Source organism: Cynoglossus semilaevis, chromosome 2, assembly GCF_000523025.1.
Source record: "Cynoglossus semilaevis isolate Cse_v1.0 chromosome 2, Cse_v1.0, whole genome shotgun sequence".
Taxonomy (NCBI): domain Eukaryota; kingdom Metazoa; phylum Chordata; class Actinopteri; order Pleuronectiformes; family Cynoglossidae; genus Cynoglossus; species Cynoglossus semilaevis.
Window position 1 is genome coordinate 16,723,054 of NC_024308.1, and position 18,672 is coordinate 16,741,725.

At 40.6% G+C, this 18,672-nt stretch overlaps 3 protein-coding genes and 1 long non-coding RNA gene across 6 annotated transcripts in view; 3 read left to right on the forward strand and 1 right to left on the reverse strand.

Moving 5' to 3' along the window:
• Nucleotides 1-4,286, reverse strand: part of LOC103376713 (capping protein, Arp2/3 and myosin-I linker protein 3-like) — a 27,009-nt gene extending 22,723 nt beyond the window's left edge. The window contains 2 exon segments of the mRNA XM_017031063.2: nt 369-463; nt 4,201-4,286. Of these exon segments, the coding sequence (XP_016886552.1) occupies nt 369-463; nt 4,201-4,258 (153 nt within the window). The 5' untranslated portion in view covers nt 4,259-4,286.
• The window catches only part of LOC107988207 (uncharacterized), a 27,920-nt gene extending 22,337 nt beyond the window's left edge, over nt 1-5,583 (forward strand). The window contains exons 11-13 of the long non-coding RNA XR_003048888.1: nt 401-519; nt 1,516-4,566; nt 5,147-5,583. This is a non-coding gene — a long non-coding RNA (uncharacterized LOC107988207). The remainder of the gene's footprint in view (nt 1-400; nt 520-1,515; nt 4,567-5,146) is intronic.
• A 93-nt stretch (nt 5,584-5,676) lies between these two features.
• Nucleotides 5,677-9,675, forward strand: LOC103376685 (Fc receptor-like protein 5). Of its 2 annotated transcripts, XR_003048887.1 has the most exons (9): nt 5,677-6,282; nt 6,365-6,658; nt 7,462-7,761; nt 7,892-8,164; nt 8,250-8,291; nt 9,137-9,181; nt 9,257-9,316; nt 9,435-9,519; nt 9,625-9,675. XR_003048887.1 is itself a non-coding variant. In XM_025053047.1 (7 exons), exons 1-7 carry the CDS (start codon nt 6,168-6,170, stop codon nt 9,274-9,276), a joined length of 1,089 nt encoding a protein of 362 aa, XP_024908815.1. In that variant the 5' UTR covers nt 5,677-6,167; the 3' UTR covers nt 9,277-9,428. The 2 variants fall into 2 exon arrangements, 1 of the variants encoding a protein (XP_024908815.1); XM_025053047.1 differs by lacking the exons at nt 9,435-9,519; nt 9,625-9,675 and having other exon boundaries at nt 9,257-9,428.
• A 531-nt stretch (nt 9,676-10,206) lies between these two features.
• Nucleotides 10,207-17,430, forward strand: rabggta (Rab geranylgeranyltransferase subunit alpha). Of its 2 annotated transcripts, none has more exons than XM_017031064.2 (17): nt 10,207-10,363; nt 10,647-10,736; nt 11,245-11,355; nt 11,537-11,661; nt 11,781-11,968; nt 12,596-12,826; nt 12,952-13,035; nt 13,144-13,226; nt 13,474-13,569; nt 13,756-13,861; nt 13,933-13,984; nt 14,066-14,154; nt 14,279-14,367; nt 14,451-14,567; nt 14,671-14,784; nt 14,866-14,953; nt 16,770-17,430. In XM_017031064.2, the coding sequence occupies exons 2-17, from the start codon at nt 10,734-10,736 to the stop codon at nt 16,916-16,918; spliced, it is 1,725 nt and encodes a 574-aa protein (XP_016886553.1). In that variant the 5' UTR covers nt 10,207-10,363; nt 10,647-10,733; the 3' UTR covers nt 16,919-17,430. The 2 variants fall into 2 exon arrangements, with proteins under 2 accessions (XP_016886553.1, XP_008305382.1); XM_008307160.3 differs by having other exon boundaries at nt 10,209-10,363; nt 10,675-10,736.
• Nucleotides 17,431-18,672: the final 1,242 nt, after the last annotated feature.

Genomic DNA, 18,672 nt, shown 5'->3' on the forward strand with positions numbered 1-18,672 from the left:
CCCCACAACTCCCCCCCAAGACCCCGCCACCCCAAACCCCCCCCCGCAAAGCCAGCAGCAGCAGCAGCAGCAGCAGCAGCAGCACTCAGACAGGCGAGGGGCAGCAGTGGTAATGCAGTTGGTGAGTGACCACACGAGGCTCAATCCGACTGTTAAATCATGGAGAACCTCTGTCACGGATATATCAACATTGTGGCAGAGATCCATTAACTGTGCCGCCGAGGCTACCATCAGAGCTGCTGCACATACATGATGCATGCATCAGAGGTGCTTATGAAGCAGGAATAAGGTGTTCTCCTGCATCAGCACTACAGCGCTATCGTTAAACAGGGGGCCATTAAAACCACACAGGCTTCACTGAGACTTACCAGAATCCTGTCCTCTGTTTTCCCATTTTTAGCGTCAACCTTGATGCTGCAGATGAACTTGATAGTTGATTTATCAATTATCTTCCTGATGCTCTCTGTGGATGGAAGACACACAGCGTCACGTCATTATCAACAAAATCAAACTTGACAGGTATTCTTTCCGTTTTAATCATTCATAGCCTTTTCACTGCATTTTTCAGGAATCATATATCACTGACCACCAGCGGTCCAAACTTGTGTTCCTAAGTTTCTAGTAACTATTTGTCTCAGTTCCTATGTGGTCTTCCCTCATTTTTATTTTACTGAATTATTTAATCAGATGATAAAGTAAATGTGGAACAGGTCTACTTTGATTCAGTGTTAGTAAGAGTGCACTGCAGTGCCATAAATGTACAACATCATTTTAATGGAACTAAACAGATGTTATGTTCAATGTGCAGTATGACTTTGCAGAATCCTCTGTCTGTGTACAGCAGAGAATATTCTTACATTTTAACATCTAGCATTGCTCATGTTCTGAGGGTCACATGGGGATCTGGACGCACACACACAACCTTACTCTGTCAATTTGGAGTTACCAATCTGCATAGTTTTTCAGTCAGAGAAGGAGGTTGGAGACAACCCAAATTTACACAGGAAGAACTCATTCTCAAAGGCGTATAATCTAAATCTGTGGTCAAACCCATCTGGACAACCCATGAGGATCTTAGTGTTCGGTACAAACTGCAGCTGCAACTGAAGCCCAGTGTGAAGCAGGATGAGAACCACTAACCATGAAGACATTAGAGAATAATATAATAACAAATTTAACAAAGCTCAAAATACAGTCATCTTTGGTGATGAGAGATCGTTCCAGTCATTTCAAAGATTTATATAGTATATTGTCTTTAATCATACTATATAAACTATATATGTACTACTACTATATATTTATACATACTATATATATATATTGTTATATATAAGTATGTTACATTCAATGTAACAATATACAATGAAGTTACACATAGTGCTGTAAAATGACATACTGCGCTGCTGTTTATATGAAATAGCACTAAAATGTATTTACTGGCTACGTAAAATAATCGATAAAATAACAGTTGATAGAATAACCATACCACATTTGTCTCTGCTCTCTGTGTACAAGGCCAAAGCTACATGTGCTGTCATCATTGCTCCACCATATGCACTGTTGTCTGACCACTTGTGCGGGCATCAGGGTGTATCATCCACAGAGACGCCTTCCCGTCAAATACCATCACTGTTGCCGCTCTGACCTCTGACTTATGTACAGCACGTCAGCTGCTTGCTGCACCGAGGGAAGTGATTTACTCACAGGGCGAGAACACATGGCACTGACACTAATATCACAGAAAAATACAGTCTGTGGCACGAATTACATGATTCAGCCTCTCTATTTCTGTGCCAGCACTGCATCCCGGCTGACAAGAGCTAATCAATAGCAGCAAAGCAGCCTGGGCTGGTGGGATTGGAAACCTGAGTGGATACAATAACACTAAGATGCTAAAGCAAGACCTCCTGTTAATGAAGCAGGCTTACTGTAGCCGTGTTTTTGGAGGCAGAAAAATGTGTAAGGTGCACCCGGTTAACGGGGATGGCTCCGGACTCAGAGCTAATGATATTGTTTGTGCTGTTGCCAGGAGCCAGTTTGAGACACTAGAACTTGTTCACACAGATTTTTAGCCAATTAACTGGAGCCTGGTTTGATACACACCAGAGTCTATGTTAAATCAATGAAATGTTTGTTATAAAGCAAGTCGCAAAGGAAAACTATAGTTTGTGTAGTATAAAAAAAAGTTCACCCTTTACTTGGAGGACAGCACACAAAAACATCCATTTTAATAGCTTTTAATAAGCTTCCTAAGAAGCCATTAGTGGGTTAATAAAATATTTGAAGTTGACACAACCTACTGAATACACGTGTCCACTTCTTCCACTTTTCTTTTCACAACTGATCTGACATGAGACATGTAAAAGCTTTTTGTTTTTATTCCTAAAACAAATTAGGATGTACACATAAACTAACTAGCATCCATATACAGAACAATCAAGGTCATTATAACACAGTTCTGTTGTTCTAGGTCACTGAGTACTGTCTAGGTTACTCCCTGTACATTTTTATTTTATAAAAGGTTACAACACAAAGAGCAGGGCCAGCCCTTTAAGCTGGTCAGGGCAATAAGGTAACACTTGGTGTGTGTGTTCAATTTTCATTTTTAAGTATTTTTCCAGTTAAGTACATGAAGTTGCATGAATATGACTATGACTTTATATCAACTATACAGTGTGTAATGGCTGTTTCTGTTAAAACTGTGTCATTCTTTTCCCTTTTCCCTGAGGAATCCATTTTTTTACTCTGGACAGTAGCAGAGATCGAGACCTGTGAGGTAAATGAACACAGTTGAGGTACGGCATAACGTCCTTGTCTTTTCTTTTCCTTTGACAGATTTCTGTGACCTTGAACACGTGCTCCTGTGTAAAAATGTGGATTTTATTTCTGGAGTGTGAAGGTTTTATATATGAAGCATTTTTCTGTTAGTTGAATCTTTGTCTAAGTAAGTAAAGATCCATTAGTCAATATGATGGAATAGTGTGTGTTTTGGGAGTTTGTTAATTATCATTAGTAATGCAGTGGCCTAATTCATTCAAAGCCCAAAGTAGTGGTTAATGTTTGTTTTTGTTTTTTTTTTGTTTCCAGGTGAAATCCTTCCCTCTGCTTCTAGATGATTGTTTCTTTTCCTTTGTGAATACTGTATAAGGACAAGTTTATCTGCTTACCAGCAGGTGGCATTGCTGGTACCTAAAGTTTAAAGTGTGGCCATTGAAACTCAATGAAAAAGCAACTATGCCAGTTGGCCATGTTTTGACAGAAAGGAAATCTTGACTCAGCTCACCAGTGACCTTGTGCAGGTTGCAAGACTCCAGGCCATCTTGGCCCCTAATGTCATGTCGGTGCACACTGATAAAAAAGAGAGGAGGAAGAGGAGGATGTGCTGCTTCTCAGCAGGTGAATAAATCAAGGAGCAGGGATTCCAGTGGATTAATCATCACAGTAGGTCTAATAGAGCCATTAGGAGTAATTAACACAGCAGCCAAGTCCCCTGCTCCACCCTGGGTGAACATGTGAGTGTTTGACACTTCACTCCCAACTCTGAAATGTTTGAGCTTTGTGGAAGAAGAAGAAGAAGAAGAAGAGTTTGATTTTTCATGCAGCCCACTGCATTTTGGACCGGATGTAGTCAACATATGCCTTTACTTGGACTTTTACACGGTAGTATTCAAAAGACCTCTACGGTTAGTAAGGCAGAGCTATAACACACACCGTGTTAAAGGGGAGGAAACAGCGTGAAAAAGCAGGACACCATGAGAGTCCAGAGTGCACGCACACGCACGCGTATCATTTCCACAACGCCCCTTTTCCTCTCTGGCCTAAGGCTGGGTGTTTAGCACCTGATCTCAGCCAAGGAGCAGATTGAAACCCCCGATAAAGGATGCGGTGATGCATTAATGTACGCACGGTAAATGGATCACCTCCAAATGAACCAATTCCGTCCACATGCACTGAGACAATAGAGCAGCTCCTCTGGAGCAGACGCTCCAAGCCCCGGGACAGAGCGTAAAGGTGCAGCTCATCATGACAATGATCCAATGCGTCTGCTTCGGTCACAGCCTCCAGCAGACGCGCACAGGAGAGGCATCCACAAACACACACAGCAACTCAGGCATGCACGAAAAGCAGACACGAGTGCGACGTGTTAACCCGCAACAAGACACGGGCGCAAAATTCAGCCAAGCGGCGCTCTTTACCCACCTGTGATGTCCTTGTTCACACTGACGAATCCAGAGGCAATGATCTCTTTAGAAGCCATGTCTGCTCCTGTGTCCCTCTACAACACTACCCCTCCTGCCGATGCCCTCGCTCTCTCTCGCTCTTGCCCTCTCTCTCTCCCCCTCTCTCTCTCCCCCTCTCTCTCCCGTTTGTCAGACGCACTTCCAGGAACAGACCCTGTGGATGTCGGGAGAAAGGATGAGGGAGAGACGCTGGAGGAGGAGGAGGAGAGGCAGGGGTGAGGAGACAGAGGGGCGTGGATCATCACAGAGCTATAATGAGGCGGTGGTAGTTACCTGTGGATGCAAAGATCATTACCCACTAGCTGTATGGATGCTACTTCACACAGTAAGACGTNTATATATATATATATATAAGGCCAAATTATGTATTTGGCACTCAAAATCATGGACAAAAATATTATAAACTATCATCTTCCTTGAGCCACATAATATACCATTCATTTATGTAAACAAAGCACCATGGTTAAAAAAGGTTTCTGTGTCGACCACAGCTGGGGTTTTGTTTAAAGTAAAGTAGAATTAAGGTATTGGTTGTTGAAATTATCTATCTTCATCTAGACTTGCGTGTACGCCAGTAATTAGTTTGAATGAAATAAAATAGACCTGAGGAGAGAAAATAAACATTAAGGCCCTGTAGACAAGAGCTAGAGAGAACCAAGAGGTAAAACAAAGTTATAATCCAATGAATTCAGACGTCCACACACACACATTAGCCTTGTGGAGTGTATTAGACTGGACCTACAGGATAGTCTAAAATATTTCCAGGAATTAATTTAGAGGACACACGTGATATGCGTGTATTTGTATACAGTACATGTGTGTAAGAGCTGAAAAATACAAATTGAAATGACCACATCTGTCACTGCTGTCAGAATTCTCCACCCACCACTTTTTATGGTTTCCAGAGGAAGGAAAAGTCTCATCAAGATGACCAGCCCTATCTGTGATGCACTGTGTTGTGACTTGGACTGCTTCCTGAGACACATTATTATTCTGTCTCCTACAGTACACAGTACACAGTACACTTAAACTGCTGTGGACTTCAGAAACACACTCTTTTTTTTATAAGAACAACAGAGGAACATCCAACATTTCTTTGGAAGAATGTACACCATGCAGCTGCTCGGTGAGTAACAGTGCTGAATTGAAACCCACCCTGAATGTCGTCTGACATCCAGTGCACTCTTTTACTTAGCTGTCAGTGCAGTGTAGAAGTGTAGTTCGTACGGTTTTCAGGGTTGTAAATGTAACCTGTCTGTTACTGAGCGGCTAGGTGATTAAAACGAATAAAATAATGTTCACTAATGCCAATCAGTGGTTAATGGTTATAATTTTAATAAAGCCTGGCAATTTTTATGTTAGTTCCTTCATTCATTTATTACTGTCTCCAGTAAGGTCCAAAAAAAGCTAAGGCTGCAGTGGAGTAGCACCTCGTTCAACTTTGGATCGTACACTGTGAATGAAAATACAGGAAAGCACTGAAAATGTGCATGAATTCCTTCTGTTCCCATGGGGATGATAACCATCTTAAGTAGTCTCATTAAAGAACTGGAAGCTCTGCTCCGTCACACGAGTGGCAGTAAAAGGATTCTGTGTGTGTCTGTGTGTGTGGGTGTGTGTGTTTAAGCGCGAGATAGAGAGTGAAAAGGCAGCTTTCACGGTTTGTTGTCTGCTTTATTTCTTTGACATGTTTAACCTCGTAGATGTAATTATCATTTTTGTCACACCAGCACCTTAGGATTATTTACTCTATATTGTTTTACTTAAATTAGTCACAATACGCAGTAGATCAAGTCTGACTGGCACGTTGCCATCAGAGAATAAAACATCTGAGCTGGCTGTGCTTGTAGTAATGTATTAAACCTGAGCTCAGCAGACAGCAATGCATTTCATCAAATTAAACACAACTCACCTGGTATATTGCAGATGTGTCAGAACCAGGCTGCAGCACAGGCTACTGTGCTTCTGTTGTGTTTCTGCTATAATCTTCTCTCTGTGTTTTCAGGTGTCGTTTTATTGGTCCTACAAGTTGCAGCTCCAGGTACAACTTTTAGAAATCATCCACTTCACACTGCGTTCACAGTCATGAAACAGGTCATAATGGAGTCTCTTTGTTACTGCAGAATCTCAGGAGGTCACCGTGTCTGTCAGACCTCCAGGGTCAAACATCTACCTCGGTGAGTGTGTGATGCTGCTGTGTGCAGTGGAGTCAAACTCCACATCGGTGAAGAACTACCTGTGGTTCAGGTCCCAGAAACACTCTGCTCCAAACCCCAGGCACCTGGTCTCCAGGGACAGCTACTACATCACTGCTGTCACAGTGGAGGATGCTGACAAGTACTGGTGCCAAGCTGAGTGTCGGGGGAACAGGAGTGTGTACGTAGTGGAAGCTCGGCCGGTCACGCTCACTGTGTCAGGTAAGATGTAGCTGCGAGCGGCGACCTCTGCAGTGTGGCATCAGGTTTCTGCTACGGACAGAAACAGAAAGCTCTTCTAACCTCTCTTATGAAGGGTCAGCTCAGGCTCCACTGGACAAATAAATGTGTGTATACTCATGTAAACACTTGCAGAGTAAGACAGTATCAATTTCTAATATAACAGCACATGCACCAACATTAGGGTCCTTGTTGACCGTATAACAGAAATACCTAATATGAATTGAGAAAAACAATTTAATTTGTGTAACTTTGATTTCAATTCAGTATTTATTAAACAAAAGAAAGAAGAAGGAAGACTTGTATTAGTTCTAAGCTGCCAACATGTTCTGGCCTGAGCACATCTGACCGTCTGAGGTGGAACAGGAGACGGCTGAAAAGTGATTGGTGGTCAGGCAAATCCAGACTTTCATCAGAAAAAGGTACAAAAGGTGTTCAACTCTGGTGCTGCCGCAACGCAGAAAAGGTGTTTAGATAAAAAATAGATGGATGGACAAAAAGAAAAGCATTGAACTAGATTGTGTGGCACCTTTTGGAAATGTTATTATTTCACTTATTTCACTATCAAAAAAAAACATTTGATTTTTACCTGGCGGTCTGATTAAAGCAGCATTACGTGCATTAATTACAGCTTCAACTGTAATTAACGAATTAAAGAAAGACTCAGAAGGACAATTTATAGAAAAGTGTGAAATTCTGACTATACAGTAGATGACGAGAACTTCTCACTCTCCCTCTCCCTCCTTCTTTCTCCCTCCTTTCTCTCACTCTCCCTCTCCACCCAGACCTATCCCCTCCCACACTGTCTCTCACTCCCAACGCCAGACATATGCTGGGAGGAGAGCGTTTCACCTTGCAGTGTCCAACCTCTCAGACTGACTCCTCTAGTTGGAAATTGATGCATTTCCTCCCAGGCAACTCAACGGGGACCACAGTTGTCTCTGCCCACCATTTAACACCAGGAGGCGGTGTTCCTGCAAAAAACTCTGATGTGTTAATGTTCATTGCTGCTGGCAGGAACAGTGGACTGTACTGGTGTGAGGGCCCCGCGGGCCGCAGCAATGCAGTCTACATTACAGTAAGCTGTGAGTCTCATCTATCAGCAGTGTTGTTGTAGGACCACTGTCTATGTAACACAGAGTAGTCAACAAACCAAAGTGGTAAATAAGTTCGATTACAATTAAAGTCATTGTCTTTTATTACTCCGTCCTACAGATGGCACCATCATCCTGAAAACTCCTGCCTTCCCTGTGGTTGAGGGCGAGACTGTCTCCCTGTACTGTCAGTATCAGAGAGGCAGCCATACTAAAACAAGTTTTTTTAAAAATGGAGAAGAAATTAAAAAAATCACCACTGCAACTTCAGGGAGAGTAACAACAATGGTGATCCGCAACGTAACACGAGACGACGAAGGCTTCTACAGATGTGCTTCACAAGACGGAAAGATGCAGAGTTCAGGGAGCTGGCTGTCAGTGCGACCTGACCGAGGTCGGTCATCCAATAATATATTACCCATATAATATTTCACTCTGACTTCAGTGTTAAAAATAAGCTATTCTGTTTTGTCCTCTAGGAAACTTCACATCTTTAGAAGAGCCACCAACTTCCAGCAGTGGTGAGCTCATTTCAACACACATGCTGTAAATCCTCTAAGTTTGAAAAGTGAAATGTTACTAGAAAAGTAGAAAAAGAAAGAGCGACAGTAACAACTGCAAATCTGAGACATGGATATTCACTATAACTAAAAATGTGACTGATGACTGAGACAAAGGAAAGCAAGTCAAAAATCCACTGAACACCTGCTGATGTCTGTAATGTTCATTTTTGAACAAAAAGTCAAACTCAATCTTTAATCTTTCATCCCAGAGGGCACAGTTTATGCCAGTATTTTAAGCCTGTGGAGCTGATAATCTACTGAGGCCTCATTTAAAAAGTCCAAACAGTGGACTTCAAACACTGACATTAGTGAAGATCATGATAGAGGCAGCTCTGGGTCAAAGCTGGCATATTGTTTGTTGTCAAGTTCTACACAACTTCTACAAGTACTACTGTATATGAAAACAATACAAAGATTAGCTTCTGCTAAAAGGCTGTGTGAACGTTTTACTCAAATTACATTGTCTTTAGATTTGAACTAGGAAGAGTTTAATTAACAGAGGTGAACAGGTTTGGTGATTTATAAAATATTAATGAACGAAATATAAAAGTTCATGGATCTCAGTGTCAAAAAACAAAGTAATACAATGTGATACATGAAAACAATATTTTAAGACTCTTTGTTTTTCCTAAGGATTAGGATTTTAATCAAGCGTGTCATTAACCAATGACCACAAATGTGTCTTTAAACCAGGAGTGTCCACACTTTTTTGCCTTGGGAGCTACTATTCAAACGACTAGCAATACTGAAAATGTTAAATGTATATGTATGTTCAGGACCTAAAGTTTTTTTTTTTTTTTTAGAAAATGCAGTTAGAGATTCTGTCCTATACAGAGGTGTCTTGAAAGGTGAGAATTAAAAGTAGACTCTTTTTGATCATGCAATCAATAAAAAAATCTGATATGACCTAAATTTATCTGCAGCAGGATGTGTACTGAAGTGATAGGAGTGTTTGAAACAGCTTCATTCACTGAAGAGCAGGGGTTAGTTCTCTAACATGTGAATAAAGTGCATGCTTTAGTTAGACAAAATGAGAGTTTTTAATACTCTTAATCTTAATAAACATTTTATAAATTATGAACTAATATTCATAATTTTCAGGCTCGTGGAAGGTGATCGTAGGATCCAGCGTAGCTGTACTTCTGCTCCTCACGTCTTTAGTTGTGGGCCTTGTTTATTACTACAGGTCAGTTTAAATATCAGTTAAATATTCTTGCATTACACTTATACTGTATGTACAGAGTCAGAAGATTCTTGGCAAAAATCTCATGTCAGGTGTCCTTGTGTGAAGGTACAAAATGATTTGCATCCAGAGCTGCTGGCCAGTTTCCAAACAGGAGAAAGGAGCGCAGGCACCTCCTGCTACAACACAGGATGTGACTGAAATTCAGTGGGACCTGTCGTGGATGGAGATGTCCAATTTGTTAGATAAAGATGTATATTGTGGCACATAAAGAAATGTGTTCCTAGTGCAAACTCTAGTGTGATATATAACACCTATTGTGTTCCATAATCATATCAAAGAAATAATACATTTTAGCCCAAAAGACACTTTATTACTTGTGATTCAAATAGATGTTGCTTTTTTGATGTGTTTGTTGTCTTTTTGTTGTCTGCTGTTTAATGGAGGTGTGTGGAAATGAGTGAAGTGTTACATTTTTACACAATATTTGCCTGGAAACAGGCTAAACACAAAATAGAAAAGAGTTTGGTTAGACATATGACGTACGTTAATGTAAAAGAAAGAAAATAATGTAAGAAAATGTGTATTTTCTGAATTCCGTCTGTTCTAGTCCTATTGTAAATTAAAGTTCCCTGGCAGTGTTTCTGATATAGTATGTTTCTATATTTTCCACTGGAGGGAGACAAACCACCATGTGCGCTCGGTTGCAGAACGACGACGAGCTTGACGACGCTTTACGTCACGACCCGGAAGAAGATCCGAATCAATGACCGTTGGAGAAATTGGTGACAGTATTCATTTTTATTCTGTATCCCAAAAGATAAACAACGAGCTCGGCAGGCGAAAGGTTGGTATTTTATTATGTATTTTCAAATGTCCCTCTCTATTACAACGGTTAACAACGATAAACAGGGCTAATTATTGTTCTGTGAAGAGATGGAGAAGTGGAGATGTTGTAAATGACTCCCTGTTTAGCTTACGATGGCCATTAGGATTTAACTGCATTTCTTTTTACCAGTAAAGTATAATGCAAATGTTGTTTTTGAGCTTGAGATCTATCTTGAATTACCTGCTTGTCGCAACACCAGTGTTTTTCTGTTTGTACATCTGTGTCATGTGGACGTCACCAGGTCCCATTCTGCTTATTTTAAACCCCAGCCTTGACTCGCCATCGACTAACTTCTCCAGAAACAGTTGTCCTTCACACGGAGGGAGACATGGTATGACACTCATGAATTAGTTTTATTGCGTCAGATTAAAAAGAATAACGTTGTTGTTGTTGAGTTCTTTTTTTGAAATCGGTTAAAACAGGACCATGACCATACTAATGCCGACGCAGCAGTATTGTTTATAATATGATGTGAGATATATGAAGTATGTTAAACTTTTTAGAGAGTAATGTTGTGACTCACACTTGAAAATTCATGGTTTCTTTTGCATACGTAGCATTTAGCATAAATTAGCTCATAAATACATTAACAGAGACTTATTTTGACTAAAATAATAAATTATTTAACACAAGTATGTGATGGAGTAATCAGCAATACCATCTTACATTTCCCATTTAAACTAAAATACCATTTAAAACCCATTTGAATTTCTATTCAGTATTTTGCTGAGCAAACTGTGAAATGTATTTTGTCAAATATTAATGAAACGTGAAAAGGTATTTAATATTGTATGAAGTTTTTTATTCCATCATCATAAAAACATTTTTCCTTTTAAAAGCATGGCAGAGTAAAGGTCAAAACTACAGCCCAGCAAGAGGAGGAGAAAAGGAAGGAAAGAGAAAAGAAGCTGAAGCTGTATGTGGCTGCACGGGATGCCTGTTTCTCTAAGGTCTGTTGGAGAATCACACCTGTATCTGTGGACATATTTAATGTTTTCCTACCTTTGTCTTCCTGCCTCATACATATCAAATATTAATGTCCTCCATAAGGAACTGTTTGAACTATCTAGTAAATGTTCATGATCTGCTCTGTCCTCTCACCCCTCTCTCTCTCTCTCTCTTAAATGACAGAGAAAGGAGGGCGTTCTGGATGAAGAAGCCCTCCAGCTCACTCAGCAGATGCTGTCATCCAATCCAGATTTTGCAACGCTGTGGAACTACAGAAGAGAACTGTTGATGCACCAGGAAACTGTGAAGTAAAGGCTTTTACAAATACAAAATAACAATATGCATCTCACCATAATTTAAAAGGCAAATCAGATTGTCCACAGAATATCTATGTTTTTTTAAAAAAGAAATCTAAAATCTCCTCCAGGGACAAGGATGAGTTGCAGAAGCTTTATGAAGCAGAGCTGTCATTCTTGGAAACTTGCCTGAAGGCAAACCCAAAGTCCTACGGCTGCTGGCATCACCGAGGCTGGGTGTCAGTGCGGCTGCCTCAACCTGATTGGGCAAGAGAGCTGAAGCTTTGTGATCTCTGTCTGACTATGGACGAGCGCAACTGTAAGTAATGAGGCAAACGGTGAAAAACAACAACTAAAAAAAAAAAAAACAAAGATATGGAATTCATAGAAAGTAGGGATTTCCAGTATTAACTTTTTACCGATATCCAATATTCCGATATCAACCATACCTGTCTAGTAATATTTATTTATTTAGCCGTACAAACAACAGTGACCCTGAATAAAAAAAAAAAAAACAAAGATATGGAATTCATAGAAAGTAGGGATTTCCAGTATTAACTTTTTACCGATATCCAATATTCCGATATCAACCATACCTGTCTAGTAATATTTATTTATTTAGCCGTACAAACAACAGTGACCCTGAAATTAGTTAAATGAGCTGCAATGCTGCCATCTAATGACTTTCGCTTTGATATACAGCCATTTTCCCCCAAAACTATTTTAGGGCACATAGCATTTGGGGAAGCGAGACATCGCCTAAAGGAATTTAACCTTGAGAAAGAAGAGATTTAACGACTTCTGCTGAAGGACAAATACCAGTGATAATGCTGTATTAACATTGCTTTTAATTAAGTGCATATGATAATGAGTGGCATCAATGTCATTAAACAGTGAACACTCTGTGTTAATCCATCTTTCCTCCTCCTTTTCCCTGTTTCTGCAGTCCATTGTTGGGATTATCGGCGGATGGTAGTGAAAATGTCTGGTGTATCAGTGGAGCAGGAGTTGGACTTCACCTATCGTCTCATTGGCTCCAACTTTTCCAACTACTCCAGCTGGCACTACCGCAGCACCCTGCTGCCGCTTCTCCACCCGGAGTCTCCGGAGCAGAACTGTGGTCCAGCGTCCTCTCAAACTCACTCCCACCGTGTCTGTGAAGAGCAGCTGCTCAAAGGTAAAGGAACACACTTTGTCTTTGTAACAAGTATTTTTGATACTCTGTATATGTGCTGTACTGTATAAGTATAATCCAACACGTACACTACACCCAACTAAATACATCCTTTCTCTCCCTGTCAGAATATGAACTTGTACAAAATGCTTTCTTCACTGACCCCAATGACCAGAGTGCTTGGTTCTACTACAGATGGTTACTAGGTCGAGGTAAGCTTGGCGTTTTTTTTGTCTTCAGGTTCAAGGTATGCTGCGGAATTCCTGGTACTTGCGAGTATTTGTGACACGCTCAATGTTGGTTTTTCCTTCTTTTATTAGCTGATCGTGAGGAGATGATAAGCTGTGTGTACGTGGACCGGGACGACGAGAGAGTAGCTGTGGCCTTTTCCAGGCCTGTAAATGTGAGTGTGCGTTAGGACTTAACCGAGTTTTGAAATATTCATGGTTTGAAGTACTGTGTGTAAATGTATGTTGCTGCTGTAACGCAGTATTTATGAAACAAGTATTGATGTATTGATTCAATTTAATCTATCTGTCGTATTACTATTTGAGCTCATTCCAACGTACCACTAGATGGTACTAGAACACTACATATAAAGTTTACAAGTTCTACTAAATAAGTTTTTAACCAAGCTGTTTTTCTCACAGGCCTTGACTGTTGGTCTGCTGCTGGTTCTGGACGGTCAGCCACAGAAGGTGGAGTGGAGGAGTGTCCATCCACGCTTCAAACACTGTCCAGTCTGGGTATCCTTCCTCTGCTCTTTCCACATGTAGATCTTGAGGAAGATTTTGATTTATTATTTGTCTTTTTATTTAAGGTATATGAAGTACTGAGAACATTATTCCTGAATTATTAGAGGTGAAGCTGTTTCTGATCCTGGTTCTGAGAATTGACGTCATTCAGTTTTAATCCATAACAGAGATAATCAGATTTGTGTTCTTCCTCCTGGAACAATCAGTGACACCAGTAATGAACACAATCTGACTGTGCACTGGACTGAAAAGCACACTCACAGAGACTGTGCTCTTTACACAGGTGAGAACAACATTATTGGTTCATCATTTTTCATTTACAGTCTCTGTTGTATTAATACATTTTCCTTTCAGGTCGAACCGAGAGTTATTGTCGAGAATCTGCAACAGATCAGGAACTTTTTAGGTAATGACTGCACGTCAAAATATATCTTTGTATTATTACTTTTTGTTTAGTTTTAATACTCGGCCGTGTTGTTGTTCCCAGGAGTGAACTGTCAGTGGAGAAAACCTCGGTGTTACAGTCAGAGCTACACTCATGCAATCAGCTGCTGGAGATGGAGCCGCTCAATAAGTGTGAGCTCACGTTGTACTCACGTGGTTCTACAGAGGGAGAACAACAACTGCACTGATAATTGCAAAATGATTCAGTTTATTATCGATAATAAGATTGTTGATTTACTTTTTATTGCCTTGACAGGGTGCTTGTTGACTATTATCCTCCTTATGAGGGCGCTAGATCCACTGGGATATGAAAAAGAAACTCTCGGTCATTTCCAAACATTGAAAGTAAGAACCTACTCCATTCAAAGTTTTGTACACTAACACGAAAAAAAAAATCATGGCCTGAATTCTCGTACTGTGTCCCCCAGGAAGTGGATTCAATGCGCTCTGCGTATTACAGCGACTTGTGCAGCAAGTTTATGATTGAAAACACCATCCTGAAAATGGAGTACGCTGAAGTGCGTGTCTTTAGTATTTCTGAGAAGGTAAACATTTACTGCAAGTTATGTTATGTTTTCAAGTCTAAGAAAAACCCCATCCTCTGTGTATTCACTCATATGAGTTTTTCTTCTTTCTCTTACTTTCTAGAGCCTTACAACATTATGTCACCTGGACCAGCTGTTGTTGGTCACTCACATCAATCTGTCCTCCAATAAACTGCAGCGACTGCCTCCACAGTTTGCCATGTTGCAGTGCCTGGAGGTAAACATTTTTATTTCCAGCTTCTGATTATTTGTCCTTCTACAGTGACATAATGACAGCAGTTTGGTTTCTCTGTTACAGGTTCTGGAAGCTGATAATAACTCCATAGAAAATCTGGAGGGTCTGCACAACCTCCCCAAACTGGAGGAAGTCCTCTTGAAGAATAACAGTATCCTCAAGTGTAATATTTGAAACTATTTGGTATTGCAGTATTTTCAGTATTACTTCTAGACTTTTCTTTTTAAAGCTGCAGTGTTAGCATGGCATCACAGCAGGAACCCCCCTCCACCCCCCCGCCCGCCCTTCCCTGCTGTCTGCTGTTTCCTGTCTATTTCTGTCACCTGCCTCATGAGGTAAGAAGGCGAAGAAGAAGGTATTTTTACAAAGATACACACACATTCACACACACATCAAACTATGATGCTCCCTTGTGATGTACTGTATACTATGACAAGTGGTTGGACCGTTGCCTTGAGTCACTGATAAAATTTGCAGCTACATGTAGATAGATTTGGACTCACTTAGCTAAAAATGTGGACTTGGTTTTCTGTTGAACTTGGTTTCATTTTGGAAATAGTGCAAGGCTGCTGTTAAACTATGCTCAGGATCATAACTGACCATAACTGTTTTATAAACATGATCCGTCTCAGTTGACTCATGTTTTGCCACTGACTGTACATTGAAGAAGAAACGATTGGTCATCGTCAACAGCATCAAACAGCACACTGGTTCATTGAATAAATATTACAGTGACAGAACGATGAAATACTCTTCCACTAGGTGGCAGCAGATGGCTATAGAAATTAAAAAAGTCAAGGCTGTTGAAGATCATCTTGTGTGTCTTTGTTCAATTCCCTCCGTGTAGATTAGGTTTTAATACTGGAAATGAGTAAGAAAATATAGTAAGAAATTAATTATGAAAATTGTGTTGGATTGAAACTTGAAAATCGTTGTATTTCATTACAAAAAAGTAATGAGATTAATAATTGGATTATTGTCTTGTTTGTTTAACATTAACCTGCTTAACATTATTTTAAAAAAATACCAGCAATCATATTTGTACAATGTAACCAACCTGGCAAAAACAAAGAAACAGTCAAAGTGTAGATGAAATGGGATTAGATTTTGTAACATAATAGGAAGTTGGAAAATAATTAAAAAATGAAAATTGTAATTACATACTGTATTTCTACCACAAGCAGGTTAAAAGTAACCAAAATAAATAAAAAATAACAGTATTTTAGCGCCATCGGCAGAATACAGCAGCTTAACGCAACAATATCATTGTGACTGGATTTAAAGTGGTTGAAGGTCGTAGGGATTTCGGAGAGGTCATTGACCTGCCTGTGTCTGTGTATGTCTGTACACTTCCTTCACTGTATGGTGACTCAAGAAGCACCAGCTCTGAGTGCGTCTGACAAAATATGAGAAAACATTCCGAGTCGATTGGCGAGTGAAACTGTTGCAGTTAGAAATCCCTGTTGTAACAACAACAGTGCAGACGGTCACTGTGTCTACACAGAGTGTAGAAAACTGCAGTGATAATAAGCTCAATGCATCAGTAATCTGCCGTCTGAAACTTCTCGTACAGATGGAGACACCAAAGTCATCACTGGTGTCTCACAGACTAATTAGAGGAGCGGAGCCGTTTAACAGCACATTATTGATGCAGACTCCTTCAGTCGTTCTGACACGTGAGATGAATTAATGGCATCCATCGTTCTTGACACCCAGGTTTTGTGTAACCTTTTTCTTCTCTTCTAATGACAGTTGAATGAAAGTTTCAGTGCATCACAGTCGAGTTTAAATTTAGCCTTCTCCATTATTCATTTTCAGAAGAAGTGACAGAATAACATTTGCTATTAGGATATCACTTTGACGCTCGCGTTTGTAATTAGTGAGTCACATTTCTTTCCAGTTAATCCCCTCAACGGTTCACAGCCCAGCACACAGGAAGTGGTTTTTTCTTTAACCCAAATGCTCAGATATCTCAACACTGGCAGCTCTTCAGCCCCTGGCGTCCTGCCCCAGGCTGAAGCGCCTCGATCTCCGTGGCAACCCCATCACTCAGATCACCAACATTGGGTCAGAGTTGGCCGAGTTGTTGTCCTCTGTCACCGACCTTTTGCTCTAATGAGACGAGAAGTAGAAATGGCAGGCATCATGCTCCCGTTGTCCGTCACATTGTGGTCGTGTGTGTTTGTGTGAGCGAGAGATTGTGTGTACCGAAGTGTCTCGTGACGCTCTTTGTTGCACCTGTTTGGGAGAATGTCAATCACAGCGACCCCAGGGTCCGAAAGCCTTCACATTCAAAGCTCCGTGTCAAAAGCCTGTAACATTTTCATTCAGCATTTGTATGCTAGTGTGTTTGTGTGTGTCTGGACATGGAGAAATAACAGAGCACCACATGCAGATGCATGCAGCAACCCTCAAGTAAACACTGTATATGGACCATCCTGCAGCAGTGCTGGTTCATCCTCCAGTAATGATAAAATGGTTCAATTATGTGGAAAGATAATCCTTAGCTGATCACAGCACAGTCATTGTCAACATGTTTTTTTAATTGTTCTCTTAAACATTTATTATAGGACAACATATTGTTCCATGACATGCCACTAATTAAATTAAAATACACATTCAGCTTGAGTGGTTTTCTGTTTCTATTTTTGTACAAGCCCTTAACTGCTGCCCAAATATATATTTCCGCATATATTTCTATTAATATGTTGCCAAAATATTGGCAACATATTAATAGCAATTTATGCGTTAAAAAATATCAAGAGTTTACTTTCACATCTGAAAGCTAAGGTTATTTAACGCATGCTATTTTAAGTAGTCTAGTTTTCAAATTCTTAACAGTAACAAGTTTTTATAGTCACATATCCTCCGCGTGGATCGGGAAGTTAATTTTTGTGGTTTGTCTCTGTGTGACAACGTGACTGAAACAGACGTTTGACCCGCTCTGCTGCAGGTCTGCTGGCTAATGGCAATATGGTATTTTCTGTTGCTAACAGATTATGATAGCATTGGCCAGGCTTGAGACTGGTGTTTGGGAACATGATGAAACAGGCACTGCTGGGACAACATGTTTTTGGTCCAGGCTAGAGGATATTGAAATAGTATATGTCAGCTGGTGTAATTAATGTGGGGGCCGCCCAGGGACAGTGGAATACTGAAGACTTGTACATATAAGGTGCCATGACATGATCCATCTGCTGACAGATGGGACACACCAGCAGTGACTCGCGAAAGGGAAGGACCTCAGATACCTGGCTATGATCTGCTTCTGCTCAAAAATTAAGTCAAACAATACAGTTATGATGAACAGATATAAAGGCTCGGCTACGAAGGGTTCTTCATGTCAGCTGCTGGTGAGAGTTGCACAAGTGTACGACCTGTGAACAGCCAGGGATATATACTATAGAAAGTGTATTACAACTCAATGCCACATGTGGACACTGGAGTGCTGAGGAACTGTGTTGTCATGACCTGACGAGTGCTTTCACATTATGTGCCACAGAGAGATTAAAAACAAAAAAATGTCTGTCAAGTCCAACCAATGGCTGAAGAAGACTGGCCTCAGAGCAACACAGACGTCGTCTGTGCTGTCAGTCAGTGAACTTTGATGCTGTCAACTGCATCATCAATGTCCTTTGTCTCATTGTTATCCACCGTCTCTTCTCATTTGTCCAAAAACCTCGACTCTTCTTCTCTGACTTCATCTAGAACCTCTTCAAAACCAACTGTATTTTAAAGACACTTCAGTATCTTCAGCTCTGCCTCCTCCATCTTCTATCCCCCCAACCTTCAGACAGTGACGGTTCCACCTTTGTTTCTGTTGACCTCAGGGACTCGAACACATCCCACTTTGCTTCCTCTGCTTCCTGC

Bases quoted from the DNA above. Each gene is read 5' to 3' on its own strand.
- LOC103376685 (XM_025053047.1), top strand. From the start codon at position 6,168: ATGTGTCAGAACCAGGCTGCAGCACAGGCTACTGTGCTTCTGTTGTGT. The intron at 8,165-8,249 runs GTCGGTCATCCA...TTTGTCCTCTAG, and splicing joins GTCAGTGCGACCTGACCGAG to GAAACTTCACATCTTTAGAA. The intron at 8,292-9,136 runs GTGAGCTCATTT...TTTTTTTTTTAG, and splicing joins GCCACCAACTTCCAGCAGTG to AAAATGCAGTTAGAGATTCT.
- rabggta (XM_017031064.2), top strand. The intron at 11,662-11,780 runs GTAAAGGCTTTT...AATCTCCTCCAG, and splicing joins ATGCACCAGGAAACTGTGAA to GGACAAGGATGAGTTGCAGA. The intron at 14,155-14,278 runs GTGAGCTCACGT...TTGCCTTGACAG, and splicing joins GATGGAGCCGCTCAATAAGT to GGTGCTTGTTGACTATTATC.